The following is a 16,290-nucleotide window of genomic DNA, read 5'->3' on the forward strand; positions in this document are numbered from 1 at the left end:
CTACCCTTTTCCTCACACTTGAGAGTCATTGAGGCAACATCTGTAGGTATTCTGACTCAGCAAACATCTACTCTTTGAACAAGAAGTGCTCTCCTCTTGGAGATAATCATGAATTCCCTGCCCTCTAATAATCTGCCCAGGAAACAGAAGGGAATATGGAATGATGACTTATAGATCCCACTTTGCCTTAAGAAGATGACTAAAGCATGTTAATACAGACCACTAATGTGTGTGTGTGTGTTTCTAGGAAGAGCTTGGTGGTGTGCTATTGTGGAATCTACAGAAATCCACCTCCTTCACAAACTAGACTGTCTAGGATCTTCCGTATTAACATGTGAGCTTTGACTACAGTTTTCAATATCTTCCCCACAACCATATAAGGAGGGCAGAAACTACATACTTTCAATAATGGGGTCACTGAACCTGGTACCATAGCTGGTACAAAGTAGAAATTAAATAACATTTGATGAATTCATAAAGAAGCTCAGCATCAGAGAAAATATTTAATGGACTAAAATAGAGGCCATCAGCACTAAGTTCTAATCACCTGACTTAACTGAGTAGCAGCAAACTGACAATACTGACATTTAAAGATACACACATCCTTCCTCTGAATATATCCAGGATTATATCACTTAACAACTCTTCCACTGCCACCCCTCTGGCCCAAGTCATTGGCTCCTTTCTGGGTCATTGCAACAGGTTCCTAACCAGTCTGCCTGCTTCCTTTCTGGTCCCTGTAAAGTCTTTAACAGAGTAACAAAGCAAAGTCTTTAACAAAGTGACAATTCCTCTTAAACAAAATTCAAATTATTTCAGTTTCCTATTCAAAGACCCCCAATAGTTCCCTGATTCACTTAGAACAAAAGTCGAAACCTTCACAGTGCTTCTACATGCTTACTCTGATTACTCTATGACCTCGCCTCCTACTCCATCCAACCCAGCTTGCTCACTCCAGTCCAGCTCCATTGGTCTCCTTGTTTGCCTACCTCAGCTTGACCTCAGAACCTTTTCAGTGGCTCTTCTCTCTAAAGTGATCTTCACATTTTTGCTCAAAGGACATTTTCTCAGTAAGATCTGCTCTAACCCTTCTATTTAAAGTTAACAATTTCTTTCCACATTCTCTGTTCCTCTTACCTTTTTCAGCTCCAAAGCACCTGAAAACTCCTAACATACAATGTGACACTTATGATATTTTATTTCTTGTTCTCCACCACCTAGAAGGTAACATCCCCAAGAAAGGATGGTGGGTTATTTTTTTCTATATTATTGCTATATAATGTTGTGTTCAGTGCATAGTTGAAGTTAATTCATATTGAATGAGAAAAAAAGACAGAATAATGGAAGAAAACAAAGCATGCAAAGTTAAGGTTACATACTGAATGAGAAAAAAAAAAAAGGAACTATGGAAGGAAAACAAAGCAGGATACATTGTATGCTTTAGTCTTAATTTGCTCTGAGATACTCGCTTGTGCTCACTGCAACAATTACCTCCAGAGGAAAGACTGAGATAGAGCCCTGCTTTCACAGTTCTCCTGAGACCTCACTGGGTCTTCTCAAATCCCTGTGAATTTGGCACAGATGCACAGTACTAGCCCAAGGCCTGGTCATTAGGTATGAACTCAGGGATTATAAATAGCCCCCCTTCCATGTTTCCTTTACTGGGGTGCAGAACTCATTTACTGAGAGATGAAAGAAGAGTTAAGAGGTCAGGAATCACACCCAGGAGATTTATTAAAATTCCTGTCTCCCAGCACTTCCAGGAAGGGATCAATTCAGCTGGGGAGAAAGTTCCTTTTAAACAAAGCTTCTGAGTAGAGGGATAAAGTCATTGCCATCACATAGGGAGGCAGAAGAGCCACCCCGAAGGACAGGGCCCTGTCTCGCTGTGGCCCCTGAGAAAGTGAGGCCAGGCATTGCAGGCCTTCCTTTGGGTCCTCTTCCTGGATCATCTGCACTGGTTTTCCTTTATTCAGCTTTTCCTCCAGAGCCAAGTAGGAGTGAAACTGTTTTTAAAAGTTAAGCATTCACCTTAGTTAGACAATTGCTTTATGGCTAGGAAAATTCCTTCACAAGGTGACCGGGCTAGAGACACAGCTTGTCTTAACCCTTCACATAAGAGAGGGGACAGGCTGTTTCAGGTTCCTATGAGACCCTTCTCTCTGAAGTGTAGGTCATTCAAAGACCAGGTGGCCCATCCCAGAGAGGCCCTGCAAAGCCAGATGGATGGGAACACCCTGACCCACTGATCCCACATACCTCCTCACAGCTGGTCCCCTTCATGCACTGGTACAAAATCTACTTTATTTACTCACCAATTTCTATTTGCACTTCTTCACCCTCCAAACAAGATACACAGCCAATGGTGAAATCTACCAGCAGTATCTCCTGTCTATCAGAGGTAAGGATTTTATCTCTGTTTGGGGGGTATTATGAAGTTTCTATAAATGAATGATCAGGAAATGGGAGCAGGACTCTAGTTAGGAAATGTGGATGGTTAGGAAATGTTATTTGTTCCCTAGGTCTTGGACATGTCATTAATGTTGGTCTCATTTATTCACCAAATAATCATCAAGGATATTCTCTAATTAAGGAGCTGTGCCATATACTGAACAATCACTGTGAATAAGACATAATCCTTACATTTAAAGATTAGCGTTGAAATATTTGACTGCAATAGTCAGTGAAGCTACTTACTCTGAGAGAAGCAAGACAAACTTCTGGGAGGTAGTAACAGAGATGTTCTGAAGTACCAGGAAGTTTTAACTGAGAAAAAGAATTAGAGCATGTGGAATGGGAAAGGGGAAAGAAATGGCGCTTTCTAGGAAGAAGGAGCTGCAAGAGCAAAATCCTACAGGCAAGAGGAAACACAATTTCCTGGAGAATTTCAGCTGGATCAACATGGAGGGACTTGGGGTCTGGACAGGGATGGAGGAGGGTGGAGAGGCTAGGAACCACAGGCAGGAATGAGGCAGGGGAGGTCAGCTGGCCAGATGATGAACTGATTTTGAGGGCAACTGATAAAGTATGTTTATAGCCAAAAGAGGGGAACAACTTAAATGTCCACTGACAGATGAATGGTTAAAGAAAATGTGATATAAATATAATGGAATTTTATTCAACTATAAAGAGAAGGAAATCTGATCCTGTGCTACAACATGTAAGAAACTGGAATACACTGTGTTAAGTGAAGTCAACCACAGAAGTCTAAATACTACATGATTCCAATTATGTCATCTAAAGTAGTCAAATTGTAGCAGAAAGAATGGTGGCTTCCGGGGCTGCTGGGATGTGGAAATGGAAAGCTGCTGTTCAGTGAGTAGAAAGTTTCAGTCATGCAAAATGGAAAAGTTCAGGAGATATACTATACAACATTGTGCTTATAGTTGACTGTACTGTACACTTAAAACTTTAAAAGAGTAGATCACATGTTGTTTGTTTTTTACCACCAATTAAAAAAAAAGAGAGAGTAATTGAACAAAAATCTCTGTAAACTGGTTTCTGTATACTGCTCATACTTTAAATTTATTGAGAATCTATCAACATTCAGAAAAGACGGTGATTACAGCCATGAAATTAAAAGACGCTTACTCCTTGGAAGGAAAGTTATGACCAACCTAGATAGCATATTCAAAAGCAGAGACATTACTTTGCTGACAAAGGTCCACCTAGTCAAGGCTATGGTTTTCCAGTAGTCATGTATGGATGTGAGAGTTAGACTGTGAAGAAGGCTGAGCACCGAAGAATTGATGCTTTTGAACTGTGGTGATGGAGAAGACTCTTGAGAGTCCCTTGGACTGCAAGGAGATCCAACCAGTCCATTCTGAAGGAGATCAGCCCTGGGTGTTCATTGGAAGGACTGATGTTGAAGCTGAAACTCCAATATTTTGGCCACCTCATGTGAAGAGCTGACTCATTTGAAAAGACTCTGATGCTGGGAGGGATTGGGGACAGGAGGAGAAGGAGAAGACAGAGGATGAAATGGTTGGATGGCATTAGTGACTCAATGGACATGAGTTTGGGTAAACTCTGGGAGTTGGTGATAGACAGGGAGGCCTGGTGTAATGCAGTCCATGGGGTTGCAAAGAGTCGGACATGACTGAGTGACTGAACTGAACTGAACTCTGTAACTATAGCTATAAAAATATGTTAAAATATGACATGTAAAATAGTTATGAAAATAAAAAAATCATGAGACCACTGAAACAGTTGCATAGAGCTAAGATCACTCCTACTTTACAAGCGAGAAAAATGTGACAGCTACATGTTAAAATGAGATCATGTGATCAGTAGGAAAGATATAACTCAAGCCAAGGAGTTTGACCTTGCCTTGTGTTTTATTCACAATGTCTTAGACAAGTCAAAGTATTAGGTATAAATCATTATCACAAAATATCAACAAAAAGAGAGTGAGTGCTAAATTGGTGGTGGTAAGAAGGACACTGATTTTGCTGATGAAGAATCAGCAAACTATGCACCTTGCAAGAGAAAACAGTCCTTGAATCCCAAGCTTTCACATAAAGTCCTATCCATTCTATTCACCTACTCACTCTGAGAAAAATAGATTCTCCATTCTCATGAAAATTTCTAGTCCCTTAAACATACTCAATTCTTCTATTTATCACCTACCAAATTAGCCCCTCATGACTGAATTCCATCTCAAGAATCATATCAGTCACCAATTGTTGTTGATTCGACTTCCAACATGAATCTTGACTCTATCATATCTTTGCCATGTCCCTGGTCCATCTTACCTAGATGACCACAATCACCTCTGCACATATCTCCCTGGGTCTGTTCTTGTCCATCTTCTACTTGTACTCCTCCATGGGACTATCAGAGTTATCTTTTAAAAGTATGAGTCACTCTTGTGTATACAGATTAAAGATACCCCTTATATGTGGAATCTAAAAAGAAATGATACAAATGAACTTACAAAACAGAAACAGACTCACGGACTTAGAGAATGAGCTTATGGTTGCCAGAAGAAGGATGAGGGGAAAGGATAGTTTAGGGAGTTTGGGACAGGCGTGTAAACATGTTTATATATGGCGGAATTCCTTCATTGTTTGCCTGAAACTATCACAATTTTGTTAATTGGCTATACCCCAATACCAAAGAAAACGTTTAAAAAGAGAAAAAAAAAACCCAGCTCTCAACTATAGTCTATATGGGATTCCATGGAGACTCAGTGGTAAAGAATCAGTCTGCAATGCAGGAGAGGTGGGTTCGATCTGTGGGTCAGAAAGATCTCCTGGAGAAGGAAATAGCAACCCACCTCAGTATTCTTGCCTAGGAAATCCCACAGACAGAGGAGCCTGGCAGGCTGCAGTCCATGGGGTCGCAAAAGAGACAGACAGGACTTAGTTAACAAATAACAACAACAGTAGTCCATATTCCCTGAAAGGCCAAACATAACTTGGAACATGTTTACCACTCCACGTGTCTCTCAGTCAGTACCGTCCTCACCAATCTTACTTCAGCTTCTTAGAAATTACAAGCTCTTTCCTATTTCAAATATTCTGCATATTATATATCCATTGCTCAGGGAGCTCTTCATCCCTCCTCAATTGGGTAATTTATGTTTGTCTGTCAAAATTAAGCTTCAAATTCACAGACTCAGAAGGCTTTCTTTAACTACCAATCTACATGAGAATCACTGTTCATTTTTTTTTGCTTTAGGACGCTTTTCACAATTTATATTTACATCTATTTTATTTATTTATTGGCTATGTCATGCAGCTTGTGGGAACTTAGTTACCTGACCAAAGATTGAACCCAGGCTCTGAGCCGTGAGAGCGGGGAGCCCCAACCAGTGGACAGCCAGGGAATTCTCCACCTACCGTTCAATGCTCCTCATGAGTGTAACTGAATGTGGTCTGGCATTTTATATACTACGTACTTCCCTGTGCGAATGGGAGCTAGCACAGTGCCTGGCACATAATAGGCACGAGAGGGAATGGTTCTTTCTCTCTTCCAAAATTTTCTTTTACATCAAGGTAACATGGGGAAGGCATTGGCACCCCACTCCAGTACTCTTGCCTGGAAAATCCCATGGATGGAGGAGCCTGGTAGGCTGCAGTCCATGGGGTTGCTAAGAGTCGGACACAACTTAACGACTTCACTTTCACGTTTCACTTTCACTCATTGGAGAAGGAAATGGCAACCCACTCCAGTGTTCTTGCCTGGAGAATCCCAGGGACGAGGGAACCTGGTGGGCTGCCATCTATGGGGTCGCACAGAGTCGGACACAACTGAAGCGACTTAGCAGCAGCAGCAGCAGCAACATGGGTTTGGGTAGACTCAGGGAGTTGGTGATGGACAGGGAGGCCTGGAGTTCTGCGATTCACGGGGTTGCAAAGAGTCGGACATGACTGAGCAACTGAACTGGGCTGAACGCTAATCCTTAGTCTCTACTCTCTCCTTTCTTCTCAAATTTCAGGGAGGAAGTTAATCTAATTGGAGAATGAGCCGGAATAAAATTCTCTTTTTTTCTTAGAAGATACAATGTATCTCTTGTTCTCCTATTCCACCAGTCCTTCTTCAGTGGGAAGTACTGACCTGGTCCTGCTTTGCTTGGGACTGCAAAGGTAATTATGTTCATTTTGAGGTTGGTTTAGGAAGTCCCATTATCCACTAACACAGAAATTACATCCCATAATTTCTGCTTTATGAAAAATAGGGTGATGTTTTGGCTGCACAAATATCTCCTGTCTCAATTGTTTCACAACCTGGATGGGAGAGAGGGAAATATATGTTAGGCCTTCTCGAAGATGCATCTCCTGAAGAGAAAGGAAGGAAAAAGAATCTGGATACCATATGTCTGGGCTTCCCAGGTGGCGTTAGTGGTAAAAAATCTACCTGCCAGTGCAGGAGACATAAAGAGACGTGGGTTCAATCACTGGGTCGGGAAGATCCCCTGGAGGAGGGCACAGCAACCCATTCCAGTATTCTTACTTAAAGAATCCCTTGGACAGAGGAGCCTGGCGGGCCACAGTCCATGGGGTCGCAGAGTTGGACACAACTGAAGTGACTTAGTGCACTCTGTATGTCTATATGCCTAGATTTTCCCTTTAATGTTTCCCATTGGTTAAGTTGCTCCTGTTTCTCAAGAGAAGGAAGTGGGATGGTGAAGCAGAGCAAATACAGAATTACTGCCCAAATGGGACTTGCCTAATATTGAAGGAAACATCAGAAATGGGAAAGAAATGTGCTATTTTAACAATATGTTATCAGTACATACTTGATTTAATTTATGAATGAAAGACTAATACATGTTAGGATAAACTGAGCAACTAATTTCTTTCAATCAAGGGCTGTAACATTGTAAAGGCAAGGAGTCCCCAGTGACCACATCAGAACTACCTTATCTGATTTTTCATAATTTCAGATAACAACAACAACAAAAAACACACACACACACACACAGAATGGAGCTCTATAACTCCACCGTGGAAAGTGGTTTCATCTTGGTGGGGATTCTGACTGACAGTGGGTCTCCTGAGCTGCTCTGTGCCACAATCTCAGTCCTGTACATGCTGGCCCTCACCAGCAATGGTCTGCTGCTTCTGGTCATCACAATGGATGTCCGGCTCCATGTGCCCATGTACCTCCTGCTCAGCCAGCTTTCTCTCATGGATTTGATGCTTACATCTGCAGTTATTCCTAAAACACTTGTGGATTATCTGCGTGGAGAGAATGCCATCTCCTTTGAGGGCTGTGCCCTTCAGATGTTCCTAGTACTGACCCTGGGTGGTGCAGAGGGCCTCTTACTGGCCTTCATGGCCTATGACAGGTATGTGGCCATTTGTCATCCTTTGAACTACATGGTCCTCATGAGGCCCAGGATCTGCTGGCTCATGGTGGCCACCCCTTGGACCCTGGCATTCCTGAATTCTGTGATACACACTTCATATACCATGCATTTTCCTTTCTGCATGACCCGGCAAATCAGGCACCTCCTCTGTGAGATCCCACCCTTGCTGAAATTGGCCTGTGCAGATACCTCCAGATATGAGTTCATGGTGTATGTGTCAGGGTCCGTCTTTCTCATGCCTTCCCTTGCTGCCATCCTTGCCTCCTATACGTTTGTCCTAGTTGCTGTCCTCCACATGTCCTCAGGAGAGGGAAGGCAGAAAGCCCTCTTCACATGTTCTTCTCACCTGACTGTGGTGGGAATGTACTATGGAGCTGCCATGTTTATGTATGTCCAGCCCAGCTCCCACCACAGTCCCCAACAGGACAACATCCTCTCTGTATTTTACATTATCATTACTCCAGCACTGAACCCTCTCATCTATAGTCTGAGAAACAAGGAGGTAATGGGGGCCTTCAGGAGAGTATTAGGGAGGTTTTCTCTTATCCAGGATGGTGGCTGCCAGTGTCATATTGAAGCCCTATAACTCCTAGATGGTGCTTCATATCCGCTGTTGGTTTTTTTTTTTAAAATATAAATTTATTTATTTTAATTGGAGGTTTTATGTGGTTCTTCTACATTATGAAAATTCTGAAAATTTGCCACATTAGATCTAAGTCCTCATTTGGTCTTAGAGACACAATTTTGTCTCCATCAGCTCTGTATTTTGATAGTTAAGAAGCATTCATTTCTCTGATCAATATCCCAGGATATGCTTGAAATTCTTTTTCTGTTCTGACAGAGTGACCTTACATTTTATTTCAGTATTTTTTCTTTTCTTACCCTATGACAATCCTACACCTAATCACAGAGAAGTTTAGCCAGATTTTTTGGACAGCTCAATTTAAAGCAGAAGTAAAAATTAGAGAGGAAAAATGAAGATACAAATGTTGAATTTTAGTTGTTGCTATTGACAGAATTTCTCAGTTCTTACCTTCTTATTAGTGAGCATTTGTAGTCATATAATACTAGATACTTTACTGTGGGCAGAACTTCCCAGGTTTATATCAGAGTCCTAGCCAATGGAAAAAAAAAAAAATTCTTATCAGTGACCTATGCCTTGGTTTCTGCATCGACTCCTCAAACTACTCATGTTGTATTAAGACAGTCAAGTACTTTCTTTTCACATTATTTACAAATAAATCACATTATAAATTATCGATGCCTTAAAGGTCATGTGTGAAAGCAGCCAGCACACTTGGTAATGAGCATCTAAATTCAAGAGCTCCCTGCTGGGAACAGACTCCTTTAAAGCCTCAGCCCTGATTGGTACTCCTGAATAGGAATTAATGGTCAAAATCAACATCTGAAATGGAAGCAGTCTTACCAATATCTGCATCATCACCACTTACACTTTGCCCAGTGACCTTGTTTTTCCTTTATTAACTCCTTTCTGCCTCAGACCCTTTGAAGATTTCTTAAATTCTGAATTTAAAACGAACCCCTCTGTTCCATCTACCTTGCCTGGAAACTTTTAGCTACTCTATAATGCTTGAAGCTAATTACATAAGGAAACAAATTTTAAAAAAAGATACCTTTCCATGGGAAAAAAAAAAAAAAGGACTAATATTTCCTTTGGACAAGATTTAGCAAAGATCCAATCTATCAGCAAGTTCTGTGGTATTTTTCTTTCCCTAAAAACATCCCAGTTTTCAACACTCAAATATTCCACTTTGGTCCCAATTACCATTATCTCTGCCCTGGACTTTTACTATAGCAGATTACTAACTGGTCTTCGTAATACCAGGAGCTAGATAATATACCCTTATTTTAATGCATAATGTATCCACGAGTAATATATACATACATATGTATGTATAAGGGCTTTCCTGGTAACTCAACTGGTAAAGAATCCTCCTGTAAGGCAGGAGACCCTGGGTTGGGAAGATTCCCTGGAGCAGGGATAGGTTACCCACTCCAGTATTCTTGGATTTCTCTGGTGGCTCAGACAGTAAAGAATTCGCCTGCAGTGTGGGAGACTTGGGTTCCCTGGAGGAGCATGGCAACCCACTCCAGTATTCTTGCCTGGAGAATCCCCATGGACAGAGGAGTCTGACAGGCTAAAGTCCATGGGTCACAGAGTCAGACGTGACTAAGCAACTAAGCACAGCACAGCATGTATATATATGAATAAACTAGTTCTATATATGTACATATAACATTCTTACGTATTCACCATCTAGCATTAGCAATACCACCGACGCCTTGGCTTCTCTTCCCTAGTCTCATCTTTTTGCCTCTCACCAAATGTTCCAGGTCCTGATGGCAACAACACAGCCCTCAGCTGTTTTGTCTCACCACACACACATCACAATCTGGATACATAGCTAGGTCTGTTTATTACATTTTTCTCTCAATTTTTATGAATTTATTTTAAATTATTTTATTTTATTTTAAATTATATAAAATATTTGCCTGATTAAAAAATCAACCTATGAAGTAATATCTATCCCAAGAAGTCTAGCTGGTGTTTTTGCCCTCTCCAAACTTCTCACTCCCATTCCCTACAGCTAATGTTATATACATGCTGCTTGCATAGTAACTATTTCTTTGAAATTTATTGAGATTATGTTTGTAACAATATTTGTGAATGTTCCATGTACACTGGGAAGAGATATAATTTTTATTATGATAGTTTGCAGTTTGATACATATTTGTACTTTTTAATTGACTGTATATTTAGCTTTTTTATTTTTGCTATTTTTTGTCCATTTGCTCTGTCTTGAATTGGGAAAGGTTTATCAAAATCTTCTCCTTATATATATATATATTTCTCTATTCCTCATTGCAACTTCTGTACAGTCTGCTTTTTAAAAGTTATTATTGGGTATATAAATATTAGTTACTTTTAGCCTTTAGGACTATAAAGATTAAAGCAGGAAAAATACTATCCACATTTCACAGATAAAATGACTGATTTTTAGAAAGCGTTGATGGTTTTCCATATTATACAACTATTAAATTTTCTAACTAGAAATGGTCTCTCTTTTGTTTCTGCTGGACAAATTATCTTTATTCAGTGCTAAATGAGTGAATATTGCCCTAATTTTCAGCTGCCTTTAACAGAGAAATAGTCAGTGAGCTGTATTGTTCAATTACCCTTTGACATCATTGTAAAAATGTAATATTGTTGATTGTACAAAAGTAAAAACAAAGTAGCATCAATGAAATAACTGTGAATGAAAAAAGTCCATACACATCGCTATAGAATTGTGACATATTTTTGAAGATCTATAGCTAACAGAGGGCCTCCCTGGTAGCTGAGCTGGTAAAGAATCTGCCTGCATTGCAGGAGACCGCTTCAGTTCTTGGGTTGGGAGGTTCCCCTGGAGAAGGAATAGGCTACCCACTCCAGTATTCTTTGGCTTCCCTGTTGGCTCAGACGGTAAAGAATCTGCCTGCAATGCGGGAGACCTGGGTTAGATCCCTGGGTTGGGAAGATTCCCTGGAAGAGAGCATGGCAATCCACTCCAGTATTCTTGCCTGGAGAATCACCATGGACAGAGGAACCTGGCTGGCTATAGTCCATGGGGTCACAAAGAGTCGGACACGACTGAGTGACTAAGCACAGCACACAGCACATAGCTAACAGGAAAGAAAGTGAAAGTCGCTCAATCGTGTCTGACTCTTTGCAACCCTATGGACTATACAGTCCATGGAATTCTCCAGGCCAGAATACTGGAGTAGGTAGCCATTCCCTTCTCCAGGAACAGGAGAAACATATCAAAATATGTGTTTGATATATTATCAAAAAATAACAAACAGGAGAAACATATCTGCCGTGGTCCAGCCCCGGTGGATCCAGGGTGATTCGAAGTGGGGATGGTGTTGGTGAGGAAAAACTTATTTATTTAGAGATATAAGATTAGATTAGGAAGAAATAGTATAGTAGGAAATTTAGGCAGAGAAAAGGATGCTGAATAACGGTTTACGGGGAAAACCAATAAAACCTCAAGACAAGAGGTTTGCACCATCTACGTTAGGCCACCGGCACCCACTTGAATATCGAAGGGTGCCCCACCTTAGGCTCCCTTTTGCGTGGATCTTAGCAACTGGGGCAAGTAAGTAGACGTGGTGAGCCTCCCCGCTCCAGATGGGAATTCAGCCGAAAAAGGGGAGAAAAGAACGACATGGGGAAGCCCAGCATCGGTGCAAGACTCCAAAAACTATTTTTCAAAATCAGCTTCTATACCCCAAGTTGTACATAAAGAAATAATGGAATATGCAGAGTTATGCAGGGGCAGCAGTCCTGACCCTCATTGAGGCAAAGCTTTCTTTTTGCATACCAGGTGGTTTACATTATCTTCTGGCCAAGAGGCCTGCTAACATTTTTATGGCTCTCTTCCTGGATAATTGTCCATCAACCAGAAAACTCCTTTTCCCTAGAAGTATTTTTTCTTTACTCTGCATCACCCTCAAAGTACTAAATAAAGTTACATTCCTGTAGAACAAAGGTGCAGTGGATTATAACAAAGAAAGTACTTAACTCAAAGATCTAATGTTGCTAATACCAGGTCTACTACCTGTTTTTCTATATACCAACTATATCTACATATAAAAGATATGAAAATTTGGCAGCAAGTATTGGCTCAACAAATGAAACCTTTAATCAGTCCTATTCTAATGATTTTGAGTCCTCAGAAGCCCCTACATTCCTAGGATGTTTTAAGCTTCCTCTGCCTCCTGGGTTGGGAGGCCTCAAACAATCACATGCGCAGCTGTACGAGTCCTGCCTGTACGAGTCCTGCAGGCAGGCTAGAAAGCCATCAGAGGGGTTTTTGGATTGAAACACCCTTTCAAATGCAGAAGACTAAAGCCCTGAGTTGACTTTTTCCAGAGTGTGTCAGAAGAGTGAAAAAGTACAATACAATAAGGCAGGCATATTCTTATTTTGGGGGTACATGCTCAGGAAATACCAGGGGGAAAACCTGAGATCTGACTCGACCTTGCCCATCAGATCTCTGCTGCATGACCTTGTCACAGGTGGGATTCCTCACGCTGGCTGGCTCCTGGCACATATCAAAAGAAGAAATAAATCAATCAGTAAGTACACAATCAGATATGTGTGCCCATGAGTGTGTGTATGTGTGTACCCCAAGATTTACACAACAAGAGTTTTTACTCCCAGATGAAATATAAATAACTTGTGTGAGAAATAAATCCTGATCAAAAGTCCCTGGACTTTGATTGTTCCTATAATTGCCATCATAAGACTTTTCTTCACCCATTAGCCCTAAGGATAAGATATTCCAATAGCTAATATTCTACTCCAACAATTATAAAGTTGAAATTGATTAAATATGTTCCCATTCCTAGAAGAAAACATAGGGTGAAATTCCTTAACACTGGTCTTGGCAATTATCTTTCGGATCTCAGACCAAAGACATAGACAACAAAAGCAAAATAAACAAGTAGGGCTACATCAAACTAAAATTCCTCTCCACAGCAAAGGAAACCATCAGAAAAATAATAGGGAAACCTACAACACAATGGGTGAAATATTTTCAAATTGTATTATATATGTGTGTAACTTATCTTACTAAGCATTATATTTTCTAGTGTCATCCATGTTGATGCAAATGGCAATATTTTTATGGCTGATTAATATTTCAGACAGAGAAAGATAAATACTATATGACATCAGTTACATGAGAAATCTAAAAAATAATCTAGATGAATCTTTGTGGAAAACAGAAACAGACTCATAGACATAGAAAACAAATTACAGTTACCAAACAGGAAAATGGGGTATGGAGGACAAATTAGGAGTATGGGATTAACAGATATAAGCTACTATACATAAAATAGGTAAGCAACAAGTATTTACTGTATAACACAGAGAATTATACCAAATATCTTATAATAGCCTATAAAAGAATATATTCTGCAAAAAATCACTCTGCTGTACATTTGAAACTAACACAATATTATTTATTAAAATAATTATTTTAATTATTCCTCAATTTAAAAATTAACTTAAAAAAGAAAGATAAAATTTTCTTTACAATATACTCACAAACTGAAAATATAATGTGACAAACAGATTTGAATAAAGAAAAAGCAACAAAGATGTAGTGGAGATAATTTGAGAGTAAATTAGTCCCATTTCTCTGGATAGTTGTAAGGATATATGAAATCACAAGGAGATTTCATAAACCAGAATACATAATGATTTGATTGAAAAAAGAGGTAAAAACAAGAAAGAAAGGTAAGAAAAATTTAATCACATATCTATAATATAAAGAATGCAGTTTCTTTATATTCAACAAAAAAATTACAATGAGAAATATAACTTGACTAATAAATTTAAAAAATTACCTCTGAGCAATAAATAAATAATTTTCCTACTGCCAGAATAAAAGGGAAAGAAAGATGGATGGGAAAATTTAGTAGCAAAGATAATAAATGACTACAGTATTTTTCTTTTATTAAAAAGAACTAAATATCAATGAGTAAATAAAGCATTGAGTAGTTTAAATGTAGCATGTTTCAGAAAAATATGGATCTGTCTTTAGCATATAGTTCAAACATTTGATTTTTACACAAAGTATCTCAAACCTGTTATTTTCTAAGATGAGTTAAGCTTTTGTAAAATGTAGCCATAATATCCTCAGATTAACAATAATTTTAAAAGCAGCTAAAATGAGAAATATGGGAAAGGATGCATATTTCCATTTTTCTAAGGATTTAAATTAAAGGATGGACAAATGCCAACAGGCATATATTTTACATATTGCTTCTGCTCCCAGGAAGAAAGACTTGATTCTTTCTCATATCCAGAGCCTATAGATTTTTTTTCTTTAATTAGAAAATGTCTGGGAATTAGAGGATATTCACAGAACTCTATGATTATAAACAGAAGAAAGAAAAATCTACAAAAGATCCCATGGTATCTCATTGTGTAGAGATACTAGAAGGAGCTATGCTCAGTGATACCCTGGGGACCTCCTGCTGGCATCATCTCTCAGGACCTCATCTTTTATGATCCTCTCAGAGAAAGACTCAATTCAGTGTTGGTGCTTAAAAAGTAGTGTAAAATGCACCCAAGAAAACAGTCAGAGATTGAAATAGAATCCACAGAAATGTCCATTTCATACCCAGCTGTTAGGAAAGAAGACTGAGAATCACTGTCATACAAAACCAAACTCTGGATGTGCAGCTTGGATATCTGGATCTCACTCTGTTGGACTCACTGCATGTCCACTTACCTACAGTTCCCCATCTCTAGAACAAACTCATCCTTGGTCTCCAGGTAAGGAGGAAGATGCTGAAGGCATCAACTCTCTGCAGAACCAAGGTTTATCCTGGGAGAAGGGCTATGTCTTTATTTTTTACAATCCACAGTCTATTTAGGAGAAGAGATTTTTCTTTATCTTTCTTCTCATGAATTCTCACTCTTAGAAATCTTGCTACTAGGCACTTACCGAGGTGGTCAGTTTGTGTGCTAAAAGGCACAAGAAATCAAAAGACCTATTGTCTCTCAAACTCGATACCCCTTTTCAACTATAAGAATCTTCCTGTGTTCTTACCTTTCATCCCTGCTACATAGGTGTTCTCTTCCTGTTTCACCTTTTCCACACTCTCTGGGTGATTCCCACTGAACTCATAGGAAAATACGTAGGACACAAGACAGAGCTTCTTGTAACGTACTAGGCATCATCTGGGAGGTGGGCAGAGTCCAATCACAGGAGTGCTAGTGTGAGGTGTGTGCACACTTCCTGCTCCAGTACCTAGTATTCAGGCTGCTGCCACATTGCACATCTGCTCTCATGGGTAAGAATGAAAAAGAGAACAGGATGTGTATTGAGGGTCTGTTCCTATTTCTACCAGAAGAGGAACAGCTACCACTGACGCCTCTCTCTTATACCAGGTGGTCACACCTAGTGTCACTCCCTCTTCGTGGTCACAGGATCTCCCCATCCCAAAGATACCGTGAAGCTGGACCTGCATCACCTGTGTCTTCCAAATTTCATACTATGCTTTTAAAAGGATTATTAGCTTAGGAGTGTTTGAGTGCAGGTTTGTGACAGTGCCTGTGAGTATGAGAGGAATCTATTCGTTTCTGCATGTATTCAGTCACTCATATACTAATTCAGTCAGTAAACATTTCCTAAAAATTTGCTATATACTGGGTGATGCAGTTATATGGATTGAGATTGGATTTTTACACTGAAGAAACATAAAACCTAGCCTGGGAGACAGGCTTGTAAACAAATAATTATGTATAAATTAATGAGAACTTAAAAAAAAACATGTAGTTATATACATATATCAAAACTCATCAAATTTTACACATGAAATATGCACAGTTTGTTACAAGTAAACTTACAATGATGAAGCAGTGAAAAAAATGTGCTTATCAGAAATCACTGGGA

At 39.6% G+C, this 16,290-nt stretch overlaps 1 protein-coding gene across 1 annotated transcript; it reads left to right on the forward strand.

The window, feature by feature from the left end:
* Window positions 1–7,430: 7,430 nt before the first annotated feature.
* LOC101108857 (olfactory receptor 2AG1-like) lies at window positions 7,431–8,402 on the forward strand. The gene has a single exon (XM_004016615.1). It carries the CDS (start codon window positions 7,431–7,433, stop codon window positions 8,400–8,402), a length of 972 nt encoding a protein of 323 aa, XP_004016664.1.
* The last annotated feature ends 7,888 nt before the right edge of the window (window positions 8,403–16,290 follow it).

This window comes from Ovis aries, chromosome 15 (assembly GCF_016772045.2).
Source record: "Ovis aries strain OAR_USU_Benz2616 breed Rambouillet chromosome 15, ARS-UI_Ramb_v3.0, whole genome shotgun sequence".
Taxonomy (NCBI): domain Eukaryota; kingdom Metazoa; phylum Chordata; class Mammalia; order Artiodactyla; family Bovidae; genus Ovis; species Ovis aries.

Coding starts and splice junctions, on each gene's coding strand:
- LOC101108857 (XM_004016615.1), top strand. CDS start 7,431: ATGGAGCTCTATAACTCCACCGTGGAAAGTGGTTTCATCTTGGTGGGG.